Raw genomic sequence first — 14,012 nt, forward strand, 5'->3', positions numbered from 1 at the left:
TTCTGGTCCTGCAGCCAGGTCCAAAGACGGTTCTGGTGGTTCTGAACTTCTTCCGCTTCCTAAATAAGGGAATCTACGAAGCGTTTTAGAAGCTACAGAAATGTTCTGAAGTTATTACACCAGGCTGGTCCAGACAGGTTCTCCTCCAGAACCAGGTCCAATCCGCTGGATCCACCACAGAAAGGTCTGTGGGAAACATGAAGGGTGTGGAGGTTCTGGAGGTTCTGGAGGGGAGAGCTGAATGTGAAAGCGAGCCTGGAGGACTGATGACCCAGAGCAGCTGGACCGGATCCCAGGAGGGAAGACGGGGAGAACCCAAAGGCTGGATCAGAACCTTTAAGGCCCACCCAGCTTTCTATCCCATAATGCATCAGGGTCACGAGCAAGCGGCTTACGGCTGAGTCATGGCGATCAGCCGGGTGATTAGTGGCCAGAGACGCGTCACATGACCCGGTGTGAGAGCTCAGAACCGGCCCGGCAGCTGCGGACAGACATGGCGAGCACCAAGAAGAGAACAGGTGAGTCTGTCGGAAAGACAGGTGAGACGCAGTAGGTGGAACCAATCAGAGAGCAGGAACCCCGTTTATCCGTGTTTCCTTTCAGAGGAGGGGGAGGAGATGAGGCGGCTGGGGAAGAGGTTTAGGAAACTGGACCTGGATAAATCCGGCTCTCTGAGCGTGGATGAGTTCATGTCGCTGCCAGAACTCCAGCAGAACCCGCTGGTCCGCAGAGTCATCGACATCTTTGACAGCGACGGCAACGGGGAGGTTGACTTCATCGGTAAATATAAACAGTTCATCTAAATACGAACAGTTCACTTAAATATGAACAGTTCACCTAAACATGAACAGTTCATCTAAATACGAACAGTTCACCTAAACATGAACAGTTCACCTAAACATGAACAGTTCACCTAAACATGAACAGTTCATCTAAATATGAACAGTTCATCTAAATACCAACAGTTCACCTAAACATGAACAGTTCATCTAAACATGAACAGTTCATCTAAATACCAACAGTTCATCTAAATATAAACAGTTCATCTAAATACTAACAGTTCACCTAAACATGAACAGTTCATCTAAATATGAACGGTTCATCTAAATACTAACAGTTCATCTAAATACCAACAGTTCATCTAAATATAAACAGTTCACCTAAACATGAACAGTTCATCTAAATACTAACAGTTCATCTAAATACCAACAGTTCACCTAAACATGAACAGTTCATCTAAATACCAACAGTTCATCTAAATACCAACAGTTCACCTAAATACTAACAGTTCACCTAAACATGAACTGCTTACTAAACCGTGAACAGTTCACCTAAACATGAACAGTTCATCTAAATACTAACAGCTTACCAAAACGTGAACAGTTCACCTAAACATGAACAGTTCATCTAAATACTAACAGTTCACCTAAACATGAACAGTTCATCTAAATACTAACAGTTCATCTAAATACTAACAGTTCATCTAAACATGAACAGTTCACCTAAACATGAACAGCTTACTAAAACGTGAACAGTTCACCTAAACATGAACAGTTCATCTAAATACAAACAGTTCACCTAAACATGAACAGTTCATCTAAATACAAACAGTTCACCTAAACATGAACAGTTCATCTAAATACAAACAGTTCACCTAAACATGAACAGTTCATCTAAATACGAACAGTTCACCTAAACATGAACAGTTCACCTAAACATGAACAGTTCACCTAAACATGAACAGTTCATCTAAATATGAACAGTTCACCTAAACATTAACAGTTCACCTGTGAAAACAGCGTTCTGCTGAACTATCGGACCTCTTCAATACAGAACCATCAGACTCAGGGTTGAAATCATTTATGACCGCATGGGTTTGGACAGCTGACCCAGTGGAAGGACTTCAGAACCGGGTCCATGTTTTCTTTAAATGTTTAAAACCAGTCAGAGAAATTAACTCGTATCTGGTCTGAAACAGCAGTGACTGGAAATCAACCTACTAATTCAACCATCAGGACAAACGGGGAGAGGACAGACAACTGGGCTTATAGGACTAAAGAACCAGAGCCGGAGGCCCAGAACCCGGGGTTCTGTCAGAACAGCATACGTAGCAGAAGCTGGTACCTGCGTGTTAAACCAGCATTCGCTTTGTGTCATTAGCTGTGTGACATCCTGCTGCTGTTCCGTCCGTCAATCAGCACGCCGCATTTTGATTTATCCCAAATATATGAACTCAGACAATTTTTTATGATTTTAAACAGAAAATCAGATCAAATCCAATAATTTCCCGGGTTTAACTCAATCTGGTATAAGTTGGTTTATTTTATTGAGGCTTCTTCTCTGAACATGTAACTTTACTTTTCTGACAGTTTCTACTTTAATGAAATAACAGCGCAGTCCAAACGGATTTTCCTCTTATAATTAACTTGTTTACCGTTTTTGCTGCTCGGTTTGCAGACCTGGGGTCCGTTCTTCGTACGTTGCTTAAAACATCCAAGATCAAATGAGACATCCAAGATGATTTCATCCGGCTAATCATGATCCGGCTAATTGGGTTCTTCCAACACACCTGTTGTTTAGTATCACTGGATTGAGTTATCTGAGACAACTGCGCGTTCATGCGTTTGTTTAAAAGGGGAAATGTATCGATAGTAGAAACAATGATCAGTAGTGCTGCTATTGGCTGTTCAGCAAAGAACGCCCAAGCAGAACACGAGCTTTTAATGGAAGGTTATGCCGAATTTGAGTCATTAATTAAAACACCTCAAAATCTGTTAAAGCCAGGAGAGAGGGCCGGCAAAAAGCAGCAGACAAATTAATGCATAAATACTGTCCATGGTAGATGTTTTTATCACATTCTACAGCATTGCATTTTAATAATTTGATATTATTTGTTCTTTTATATCAGATCCTCCACGGGACCCACTAGAACATGGGGACAAGTAAAAGTGAAATACAAGAATATTCTACAAAATGGTAGCCTTTAATTATTACACTTTATTTTAAAAAGGCACTTGTTATGTCGAGATCCAAATTTCAGTGTCATTCCTTAGAGACGGGAAGTAAAGGACATGTGCAAACTGGGAATTTTAACAAAAAAAAAATCTTTATCCATAAAAAATTAAAATCTTCCTTTTCCAAGTCATCCACAGTTTACACGGTAAAACTGTATTGCTCCGTGACTAGATAATCCATCCATAGTTTTTTCTAATACAATATACGGCTCGACAGGAAGCAAGCCTTTCAAAGTAAACTAAACTTCACAATAAAATAGCCCGAACAACTCTTCTTACTGAATATGATAAAAATAAAAAGCAAACTATCATACAAATAACTTCAATATTTTAGATTTATGGCTCCAACATCACATTTTCCTCTTTAAAAGCCACTGTTAAATGATGTGTTTGTCTGTTTATAACAGCCACCAAGAAAAATCTCTACATTGTCGCGCTGCGCTAAAGGATCCTGTCTATTGCGCAATACGCGAATAATTCGAAAACCTCTGCAAATTATTCTTGCACCTTCCGCAAAAGGTTGCAGTCGTAAAAATGGACATGGATACGACAGACTTCTCTATCTCCTCCGCTTATACAGCTGTGATCTAATCTTGTTTACATGAAATAAGCCTACTTTGGAGCAGGCTCAAGCTGGCGCACATGTTGCTATGACAACAAGTGCAGGATGTCTTTCGAAGAACCAAACGATCCAAGATCATGCCAAATCGTCAACAATGAAATCCTGCTAACTGAGTTAGCGACGTACGAAGAACGGACCCCTGAAGGCTAAATGATTCATCAGTGCGCATGCGCATTAGAGCAAGCGTGCCGCTAACGTCCATGATTCTGACAGAACACCTGGAGACAAAGCAGAACCAGAACCTTAGAACATCCCACCTGGTGCTGAATGCAGACATAGCGTCACAGACAGAGACCAGAACCAGAACCAGTGTAATGTGCAGAGAGGAAGGAAGAAGCTGCAGGTTTTACTGTGAAAGCAGCTGAATATTAATTAGCCGGAGATGTTTATGATTATTCTGGGATGCTAAAGGCTCATAGCAACCTGCTCAGGCTAGCTGTAGCTTCATGGTGACAACAGGAACCCAATAGAACCGGTTCGGTTCCAGCCAGGTCTGGCTGCTACGTTATAAAACCACTTCCTGTTTGTACTATCAAAATAAAAGCACTTCCGGTTCCACCTTATTTACTTCGCTCTGTACAATCAGAACTAAGAATGAAGGTTTTAAACGATGATTTAGAAACTGGTTTCCAGATATTAAACTTCTGCAGCTCAGAGTGACGAGAAGAAAAACCTCAGAACCAGATTAACTCTGGACAAAAATAAAAGCTGAACTTCAACATTAATATTCTAATCTCTATAATTATTGTTTTTAATGGAATGCTGATTACTTTTTAAATTAAAAGATAGCTTAATATAAAAATAGACGGCCTGGTTTGTGTGTGAATCTGTGATTGTGGCCGTTTCCCTCCAAACCTCATCATAATGCTCAGATAACAGCTTCTTGGTTCTTGGTGCTACATGTGTGGGTTTATCTGGTTCTGTCCCGGTCCAAACCTGCTCATGGATCAGCCTTCAGACCTGGACACACTTTGACCAGAGCTGTTCTTCTGCCTGTCAGAGTTCATTAAAGGAGTGTCTCAGTTCAGCGTCAGAGGAGACAGACTGCAGAAGCTCCACTGTGAGTCTAGATCTTCCTGTAGATCTTCCTCCATCCTGCTTTCAGACCCACCAACCCGCCTTCCTCTCCCTCAACCTGCCGTTTCTGTCTCTGCGCTCAGTCGCCTTCAGGATCTACGACATGGACAAAGACGGCTTCATCTCCAACGGAGAGCTCTTCCAGGTGCTGAAGATGATGGTGGGCACCAACCTGCAGGACGCGGAGCTGCAGCAGGTCGTGGATAAAACCATCCTGCGCGCTGACACAGACGGAGACGGCAGGGTGTCCTTCCAGGAGTTCTGCACGGTGAGATGTCAGCGGTTCTGGTCCCGGTCCAGAAGCTCCACTCTGTCTCACCTCCTGCTGTGTCTCCTGCAGATGGTCGGTGGCTCGGACTTTCACAGGAAGATGGTGGTGGACGTCTGACAGCGGCCCACGTCTTCATGGCTTCCCTCTGAGCTCCCTGATTGGCCAGAAGGCCTCAGTGACCGGAGCTCAGGTTCAGAGAGCAGCAGTGAGGGGCAGCATGGAGGTCTCCAGGCTTCACCTGCATCAGCAGAGACTCCATCAACCCCCCCCCCCCCCCACCTGCATGGAGACTTTATTAATTGGGCCAAAATGATGAAGACAGGCTGAAATCGTATCAGAGAAAATGTCCAGATTCTGTCTAATAACCACTCTGTGCGTTCTTCACAGTAATTAGGACATTTTCCAGCAACTTTATTAAAACTTTGTTTTCAAATAAAGATCAAAGTCCTCTAAGCGCTAATAGACAAGAATTTGGTTCCATTTTCACAATCGAGTCCAAAACAATTAGCAAACTAGATGATTCTTTTAAAATCACATTCACAAAACTCTGGATCTACAGGGAATCTAATGTTTAATTCAAATATTGCACGCCCATATTTTGTGGAGCAGGTAAAGAATATATTTGCAGAAAGTTTTGGGTCATTTTTGCTGTTTCAAAATTCATTTTTTGGCCCTTGAGTATTTTTTAATTTGATGATTTTGGCCTCTGTAATGAAAAATTTGTACTCTTCTGATTTAGATAATTTCTGCCGCGCAACATGAGCTCAGATTTACCAACATTTATTACTTTCATTTATTTTATTAGTTTTACTCAACTAGAAGAAGAACCGATCATCACATTGATTTACTCAGCAGAACGGGAATCAGACGGACAGAGAAAATAAAGTTATCTGCAATTTCTGGTTTTCAAAGAATAAAATATAAAAATGTGTAAAAATAACACGAATAAATAATGACTAACAGAAGGTAGCGTCTACTTCCTGTTCACTGCATCTGCACCCGGCCTCCAAGCGGATCAGCACACAGAACAAAGCTGGAGAGAAACAGGAGGTCTCACTGTGAGATAAACTGTTGGTCTGAATCTCTGGGTCAAACCCGTTTGTTCTTCGTCCTCATCCTCATCCTCAGCAGCGTCCTGCAGGGATGTCCACAGATTCACTGATTCCATCTCCTGACTAGAACCAACACAGAAACTCTTTCTGGAAGCGTTGGGAGAGAGAACGCTGCAGAGCTTCCACCGCCATCCTGACTGGACGTCGTCTCCTCCACGTCGCTGCAGGTGTGACCAGGTGCATCCAGGTGTGACCAGGTATGACCAGCGGAGCTACCTGAGCGGCTGCTGAGGCGTTAAAAGGACAGCGGGAGGAGAAGCTGCTGCAGGAACGTCACCTTCAGCCAATCAGTGGCGCTGATGACGTCACAGGAGGACAGATATCAGTTCTGGGGAATTAAACATCAATTCTTTTTGTTTTAAACTGAAAAAAGATTTTAAAATGCAGCATTTTAAGGTCATAAGAGACAGAAAAGCTCTTGGTGTCATACAGTTTTTATCAAAAACCGCTTCATAACGGCAACGATCACCCACAGATATGAGCAGAACTGGCAACAAGACTTTAGTTTGTCCTTTCCGGGCTCCTGTAGGACGGCGGCGGCTTGTCCTGTGGTACCTGAACGCACCATCCTGCTCAGCTGTTGCTTTAACTGAAGCAACGAGCACAGCAGAGGAAACGAGCCGCTTTCTGTCTCTGGTCACCTGGAGCCGGCTCAGGTGAAGCCGGCTCAGGTGAAACCGGCTCAGGTGAAACCGGCTCAGGTGAAACCGGGTCGGCTGTCTCCGGGTCGGTTCTCCACAGTCTGCAGCCGCTGTCGTCTCCTCTCCAGCGCCTGCTGCTTCTTCAGCTCTATTTCAGCCGCAGAACATTTCCCTGCAGCGAGAGCAGGAAGTGACATCATCAAGTCACACGGTGACATCACGTGGGTCAGACATGGTCCGGGTTCTGGTAGGAAGACCGGTTAGAGACACCTTGGGGGAGGGGTTCATGTTCAGTATATGTAATACTGATAAAATATCTAAACTGGTGCGCTCCGGTCCAAGAAGTCATGTGATTCGATTTTTGCTGCTCAGCCAATCAGATCGCTGTATTGTCAGCTGTGCAAGTTCAACCACTTCATCATGGCTGCTTCCGTAAAGGGTTGTTTGCATCTGTTTCCAGACGAAGAAAGTCCAATAATAGCATTTTCTGCTGCCAGTTGGCAAAGATCTTTATGGAAAGGAAAAAGAAATAGCCCAGACCATCCATCCATCATCTATCCATCATCCATCCATCCATCCATCCATCCATCATTCATTCATTTTCTAACACGCTTATCCCTGCTGGGTTCATGAAGGGTCCCGGTCTCTATCTCCAGCTGTCAATGGGTGAGAGGCGGGGTGTAACCTGGACAGGTAGCCAGTCCATCACAGGGCAGAAATAATCCAGACTTTTGCTCATTTTACTGTGATATCACCAAGACCTGCTGCGCTAGGATAGCACAGGTGACAGGTGTCTTTATGCCAAACAACTTATCCACGGCAGAATTTGTATCTCCTGCGTCGGGAGCGCATTCAGCTGGAAGAATGAATCCAGTCAACTCCGCCTCATCTCCAACCTATTAGGCGTGGAAATGAAATCACGTGACCTCTTGGACCGGAGCGCAACAGTTTAGATTTTTTATCAGCTATAACTTATTAATGTTAAAGTGAAAACGTGGAAACATTGGTGTTGTGAGATCACTGCTGTGTGTAGCAGCTGATCCCGGTGGAGGAGAGTTTCTCCCTGACAGTTGATAGGAAACGTCCTCCTACAGATTCTGACCCACAGACGCTCTACGCCGTGGTTAGTGCCATTAAACGCCGCTGATGAGCATCACAGGAGGAGCAGCCATCTTGTTGCAGCAACTTTGGAGGCGTTGTGGTTGAATCTCCACCTCAGAGGAACGTGGCGTCATAACGCAGCAATAAAAGCCTCACAGGTACAGGTACACATACCTGTCCACAGGTGTTTATATGCACCCTTTTCTGTCCTACAGCACATAGAACATGATATTCTGGACCAGCTCTGAATAATGGAGAACTGCCACCAGGCGTCGTCCTGTCATGTTTTAAATAAAGTTATCTACTTCCTGTCTACTTCCTGTCTACTTCCCGTCTACTTCCTGTCTACTTCCTGTCTACTTCCCGTCTACTTCCCGTCTACTTCCCGTCTACTTCCAGTCTACTTCCTGCAGAGGGATGGCGTTTACACAGTGACCCAGATCAGAGCAGCACCTGGTGATGAGGTGTTCTTACCTGTTCCCGTCTCCATGGTTACCAGGCTGACGGGCTTCTTGAAGGTGAAGAGTCTGGCCTTGGTGGGCCGCGGTTCTGCAGACGGTTCTGCAGATGGTTCTGACCCAGTTGTGCGTGTCTGTGAAGTTCTGAAGGCAGCGTCTGCTGCAGGTTGAGGGTGCTGGAACCTCATTGGCTGCTTTACCTGCGCACCAACCCCAGCAGCCAATGAGCTGCCGGCCGCGGTCGGTGGGACCCGGTTCTCCCAGGTTCTGTGGGTCGGCTGCAGTACCGCTCTCTGACTGGACAGAACCGGGCTCTGGCTGGTGGCGGGCTCGGTTCTGACCAGGACTTGGATCAGCATCTGGTTCTCCAGGTCGTCACACATTTCACACAGCAGGTCGTCGTCAGCCGGGTCGCCCCAGCCCGGTTCTGGTTCTGATGAGAACAGAGAGTCCAGGTCGTCATCCGGGAAGTCCGCCACATCGGACCCGAGGTCCGCGGCCGGCGCCGATCCTCCCCCAGAGGTCCGAGGATTGTTCTGGGAGCGCCGTGGTTCTGGGTTGGAGCTGCTGGTCTGACCCGGTTTCCCCGCTTGCATGGATCCGGGTCGAGTCCGGTTCTGCTCACCGCCTCTAGAACCTGAACCCGTTTGCTGGATCTTTGGCCCAGAAGAACCTGAAGCTGCTCTGGGTCTCAGGTTTTCCTTCTGGATTCTGGTTCCGACCGACGGACCGACCCAACCTAGACCGCTCTGACCCGGAGCGACCGGGCCTGGAGTTCTGACAGAACCCGCTGGTTTCTGGGTGGAGCAGAGCTTCGGTACCAGGAAGCTCTGAGGGTTCTGGGTCATCTCCAGAACCAGCGAGTCGTTCAGCAAGTCGTCGTTCTCCCAGTCGTCCTCAAACCCGGTTTGGGCCGGGCCCGGTTCTGCCGTCCTGCCGACAGCTGAGGCGGAACCACACGCTGAGGCGGGTCGGACCTGAGACCGGGCCGGACTCAGGGTTCCGCTCAGCTTCTGGGTCGGACCGTCAAACAGGAAGTCCAAGTCGTCCTCCAGCGGCTGAGAGCGGCGGTCCAGACTGCTGCTGTGCAGGAGGTTCTGGTCCGGGTTCTGGTCCGGGTTCTGCTGCGGGTTCTGGTCCAGGTTCTGTTGCGGGTTCTGGTCCGGGTTCTTCTGCGGGTTCTGGTCCGGGTTCTGGTCCTCCTGGTGGAACATGTTCAGGTCGAACTGTTTGGCGAGCCGCAGCAGGTCCTCCACGCCGTTGGGTCTGCAGGAAACAGAACCAGAAGTTACATCCAGAACATTCTGGTTCCCCGTCCAGAACCTGCCAGAACCTCTAACAGAACCTCTAACAGAACCTCTAACAGAACTCCAGCAGTTCTGAAGAAGGCGCTGAGGATGAACCGGGACGGTGCTTCAGACCGGGCCGACCCGTCAGCCAGCAGGTCCGGAGCAGTAGAACCCGGACTTTTCCCACTGGGACGGCTTCATGTTGCTCATCAGAACCACCAGAACCGGGCCTTCTGGCCCAAACAGAACCCACCTGGGGGATTTCTTCTTGGCCCTGGGAGCCTGAGGGTCCGGCGTGCACGGGATGGCGGCGCTGTCCCCGATCCACTGCTGCAGCGCCGGTTCTGTGACCCGCGGCCTGCCGTGCTGCACGGGACAAACAGAACATCAGAGTCCGGCAACCGGTACCACGGCCCGGTACCACGGCCCGGTACCACCGGCTGGTACCACCAGCTGGTGCCGGGTCCAAGCGCAGCGGTTCTGACCTTTGGAGCGATCCTGCTGACGATCTCAGAGATGTTCACGGGTCCAGCGCCGGGCTTTTTACCTCTTTTTCCTGCCAACAGAACAGAACCGGACCGGACCGGCCCGGAAACCAGGTGAGATGAAAGCAACAAACTGGAACCAGTGAGTCCATTCTAGCGGTTCTGCACCCGGTTCTGAAACATCCAAAACGGGTTTATTGGGTTTTAGCTCCGCGTTTTATCAGAACCACGTGGTTCTGACCCAGCTGCAGCCGTCTAATGGTGCCGCTGCTCCAGGTGGCCACGCCCCCACACACCTGGCAGGTGACCCTCAGTCAGCAACGATCGGGTTTGAGCATCAGAACCTTTTCCACAGACCCGGCTGGTTCTGTTTCTGCAGATATTCTGATGAAGGTGCCATGACCCAGATCAGAACCTGGATCGGGTCAGCCGGGTTCTGTCTGAGCAGAACATCCTCAGACAGGCTGGCTGGGTTCTAACAGAACCGACTCATGTTCTGCACACTGACTATCATTGTTCTGAGCTCAGGCAGCCTGAAGGTCCAAACGGGTCCAAACTATGGTTCTGCGGGTTCCCTAGGGTTCTAGTGAGGAGGAGACGGTTCTGTTTGAACAGAACTCTAAGTGACTGAAGTTTAACCATTTCATGAAAGTCTTCATCATCTGTGGAGTTCTGGTACCGGTCCAGGACCGGTTCCGAGGCGCACTCACCCAGTCTGTGGGGCGGCGGGGAGGTGGCGTCCCAGATGATGTCCTGCTGGAGGTCCGACTCGTTGTGCGGAGACGCCACGTCGGAACCGGGACCTGGTTTGGACCTGGAGATCCTGGTGGGGGTCTTGAAGTCTGCAGGAGAGCAGAAGCGAACCACAGACTCAGAACCAGAACCGGAACCAGAACACATCCATGCCGAGCAGAACCCTGCTGGAGGATAAAACTCTCCTGCACGGTTCGGACAGTTCTAACAGAACCTGCAGATAATTCCCATTAAGCCGAACCGGACCTGGACTGTCTGGGTTCTGGAGAGACTCTCAGAACAAACCGGAACATATTAACTGGGTTCAATGCAGCGGGAACAGGTTCGGTGCCGAACTAAAGTTTGAGCGGTTCTGTTTGGAAAAACCTCCGTTTTTACACCAGAAGCGGCTGATCGGCGGAGAAAACCCAGAACTAACTGGGTTCTGAACGTAAGGCGGACTGGACCGGGACCTCAGACCTGGTTCCGTCTGGTTCCGGGTGGACTCCAGGACCTCCGCCGGACCCGCCTGGCTCTGTCTGAGGCTCCGGCTCAGGCGGTTCCTCCTCGGAGTTCTGGCCGCCGCCGGGACGTCGAACCGGCCTCGGCCTCCGTTCATGGCGGTCCGGTCCGCTCAGCTACGCAACTGTCGGTTCTGCACAGTCTCCGCGGTTTGAACGTCCCGCCATGTTGTCTTTTTCCCAGAGTTCCTTTCGGCAGGGTGCGTTCAGGAGCAGCACAACTAAGCGGAAAATGCCGCTTCCGTGTTTTTCATTCGAAGTCACTCCAAACGAAACAAGAGTTTAAATTCATTTTATGTTAATACTCGACGTTAAATGGAACTGACAGCTATAAACACTAATATAAATTTAAATTAATGCACACTGAAAACTAGGGGGCGCCCTTTGTAAAGTCACATGATGCTCAACATTAATAAACGAACAAACTGCACAAATCCCTATGTTTCTCTCTAGTCTTGTGTTTTTATTCGGAGCCTTGCAGCGAAGTTTAGCTCTGATGTGCAGCTGGATGGCAGCAAGTCTGAGTCGGCCATGAATCAGGGCGCTGGGCCTCTCCACGGTCAGAATAGTTCACCTCTGGTCCGTGTACCTTCACCTCTGCGGGGCTCGATTCAATCTCAACTCTAGTACTTGGGTCAAAGTATTCATACTCAAACCTGCTCAGTAAATAATTTTTTACTCCAGTTAAAGGACTGAAGTACTTTTAAAATGTGGTCTGACGCGTCTATTTGTGAAGTTACACAGTCATAAATGTACAGGAATATTTAGGAATATTTAGACTAAGTCATCTCGCCCAGTGAACGCTGGAGATAGGAACCAGCAGCCCCCGCGACCCCATGAGGGATTAAACGGGTCAGAAAATGGATGGATGGATGGACTGAGTCATAAGAGGGGAAAATGTTGGTTCTTTTCCCCCAACTCTTATTTTAACCATGTCATTCATATCAGTTATACAGTTATAAATGTTTGAATTGTAAAAGTTCCAAACTAAATATGTAATTTGTAAGCAAATTTTAGTTTACAAACTAAATGTTTAAATGGCTAGTTAAATGTTTAGTTAACAAGCTAAATATTTAGCTCCAAACTAAATATTTAATTTCCTAACTAAATATTAACTTTGCAAATTAAATATGTAGTTAAGAAATTAAATGTTTAAATTCTAAACAAAATATTTAATTTTGAGCTAAATATTTATTTTGTGAACTAATTATTTAGTTAGGAACTGACATTTTTAAACGTATCAATAACATGGTGAAAGCATGACTTTAAAAGATGAACCCCCATTTTTCTTATGACAGATTAAATAACTCTCCACAGTTCTATCAGAGGAACCCACACAGTCCTCACTGAGGGCCTCGTTTATAAAGGTTGCATACGCACAAAATGGGCCCTGAAACTTGCCTACGTCTCTTTGCATTGACCGTCACCCAGCCGGCCGGGTTCCCGGCTGCTCGGCTGCTGCTGGAGGAGGAGAACCGCTACGTGAAGCTAATCTCTGCGGCTCCGCGCTAGCTAAGGGGCTATCAGCTGGTTTTTCAACAGCACAGAGCCGGGCCTCCAGTTCTGACACCTTCACCCCCAAAGCTACAAAAACTCTACATTTATTACATGTACCATTATCACTAAAGGAGGCAGAGGAATAACTGAACATCAGACACAGAGAGCAGCAGATAGGAGACTTAGTGTTAGAAACAGGGAGATGTCACAGCAAAGAGAATTAAGGCAGAATCAAGAGTCTGGAAGACCAAACCACGATCTACAGCAACAACGTAGCAACAGAACACAGGAAGTGACGCTGTATGTCTTACAGCAACACAGCTGTCAAGATCTACCATTTCTTCTGACTGTCGCCACATGCTTGCAAAGGAGGAGGAAGTTCTGCACAGTCAGTAACTGTGATTGGCTGAGATTCCTCAGGAAAGCTTTCAGCAACTGGACCAACGACCTGAACCAAACTGACCTGGTCTGCTTGGTAAGTTAACTAAAGTTGACTTATTGAATTGTTATCTGCCTTTCTGACTGGATTATTACAAGTTCTGGGTCTGGGTCCAGACCTGATTGTTGTTTGGACTCTTGTTGACGAGCTGAACCACACAGTGATGGACGAACACAGGACAAGATGAGCAGCTCCTCCTGGGGAAGTTTGGACTTCTTAGGCTGCCGTAGACGTCCTGTCTATGCTGGGCCTCGTTCTGAGCAGTCCAGGTGTGAGGATCCACTCAGGTCCACAGAAGTTCCCGGGAACCAGGAGTGACCCACGGTGGTTGGTGGATACAGCCGTGATCTAATCTTGTTTACATGAAATAAGCCTGTTCTGGAGCAGGCTTAAGCTGGCGCACTTGTTGCTATGACAACAAGTGCAGGAAGTCTTTCGAAAAACCAAACGATCCAAGATCATGCCAAATCGTCAACAATGAAATCCAGCTAACTGAGTTAGCGACGTACGAAGAACGGACCCCTGGGCTTTAGATCCGGGTGGAACTATAATAGAACCAGAACCAGAACCTTATAACCCACCCCTGAGATTACTGTCCTGTCCTGAGAGAGACACGGTATAATAATAATAATAATAATAATAATAATAATAATAATAATAATAACATTATCATCATCATCATCATTATTATTATTATTGTTGTTGTTATTATTATTATGTTATTATTATTATAATAATAATAATTATTATTAT

At 47.0% G+C, this 14,012-nt stretch overlaps 2 protein-coding genes across 2 annotated transcripts; one reads left to right on the plus strand and one right to left on the minus strand.

Annotated features, from left to right (window-relative positions):
• The first annotated feature begins 443 nt into the window (after window positions 1–443).
• ppp3r1b (protein phosphatase 3 (formerly 2B), regulatory s1ubunit B, alpha isoform, b) lies at window positions 444–5,340 on the plus strand. The gene is made up of 5 exons (XM_012854617.3): window positions 444–518; window positions 604–780; window positions 4,637–4,696; window positions 4,797–4,981; window positions 5,054–5,340. The coding sequence occupies exons 1-5, from the start codon at window positions 446–448 to the stop codon at window positions 5,099–5,101; spliced, it is 543 nt and encodes a 180-aa protein (XP_012710071.2). The 5' UTR covers window positions 444–445; the 3' UTR covers window positions 5,102–5,340.
• Window positions 5,341–5,767: 427 nt separating this feature from the next.
• Window positions 5,768–11,532, minus strand: etaa1 (ETAA1 activator of ATR kinase). The gene is made up of 6 exons (XM_036137723.1): window positions 11,283–11,532; window positions 10,781–10,912; window positions 10,071–10,141; window positions 9,839–9,951; window positions 8,313–9,562; window positions 5,768–6,909 (listed from the first exon to the last, which is right to left on the minus strand). Exons 1-6 carry the CDS (start codon window positions 11,419–11,421, stop codon window positions 6,794–6,796), a joined length of 1,821 nt encoding a protein of 606 aa, XP_035993616.1. The 5' UTR covers window positions 11,422–11,532; the 3' UTR covers window positions 5,768–6,793.
• Between the last annotated feature and the right edge of the window lie 2,480 nt (window positions 11,533–14,012).

This window comes from Fundulus heteroclitus, chromosome 5 (genome assembly GCF_011125445.2).
Source record: "Fundulus heteroclitus isolate FHET01 chromosome 5, MU-UCD_Fhet_4.1, whole genome shotgun sequence".
NCBI lineage: Eukaryota > Metazoa > Chordata > Actinopteri > Cyprinodontiformes > Fundulidae > Fundulus > Fundulus heteroclitus.

What these genes read in the sequence shown, in the direction of transcription:
- ppp3r1b (XM_012854617.3), top strand. Translation starts at nt 446, where the DNA reads ATGACCCGGTGTGAGAGCTCAGAACCGGCCCGGCAGCTGCGGACAGAC. An exon ending in CAGACTGCAGAAGCTCCACT is followed by an intron (nt 4,697 to 4,796) that starts GTGAGTCTAGAT and finishes CTCTGCGCTCAG; the next exon opens with TCGCCTTCAGGATCTACGAC. An exon ending in CCTTCCAGGAGTTCTGCACG is followed by an intron (nt 4,982 to 5,053) that starts GTGAGATGTCAG and finishes TGTCTCCTGCAG; the next exon opens with ATGGTCGGTGGCTCGGACTT.
- etaa1 (XM_036137723.1), bottom strand. Translation starts at nt 11,421, where the DNA reads ATGAACGGAGGCCGAGGCCGGTTCGACGTCCCGGCGGCGGCCAGAACT. An exon ending in CCCGCCGCCCCACAGACTGG is followed by an intron (nt 10,142 to 10,780) that starts GTGAGTGCGCCT and finishes TTCTGTTGGCAG; the next exon opens with GAAAAAGAGGTAAAAAGCCC. An exon ending in TCAGCAGGATCGCTCCAAAG is followed by an intron (nt 9,952 to 10,070) that starts GTCAGAACCGCT and finishes TGTCCCGTGCAG; the next exon opens with CACGGCAGGCCGCGGGTCAC.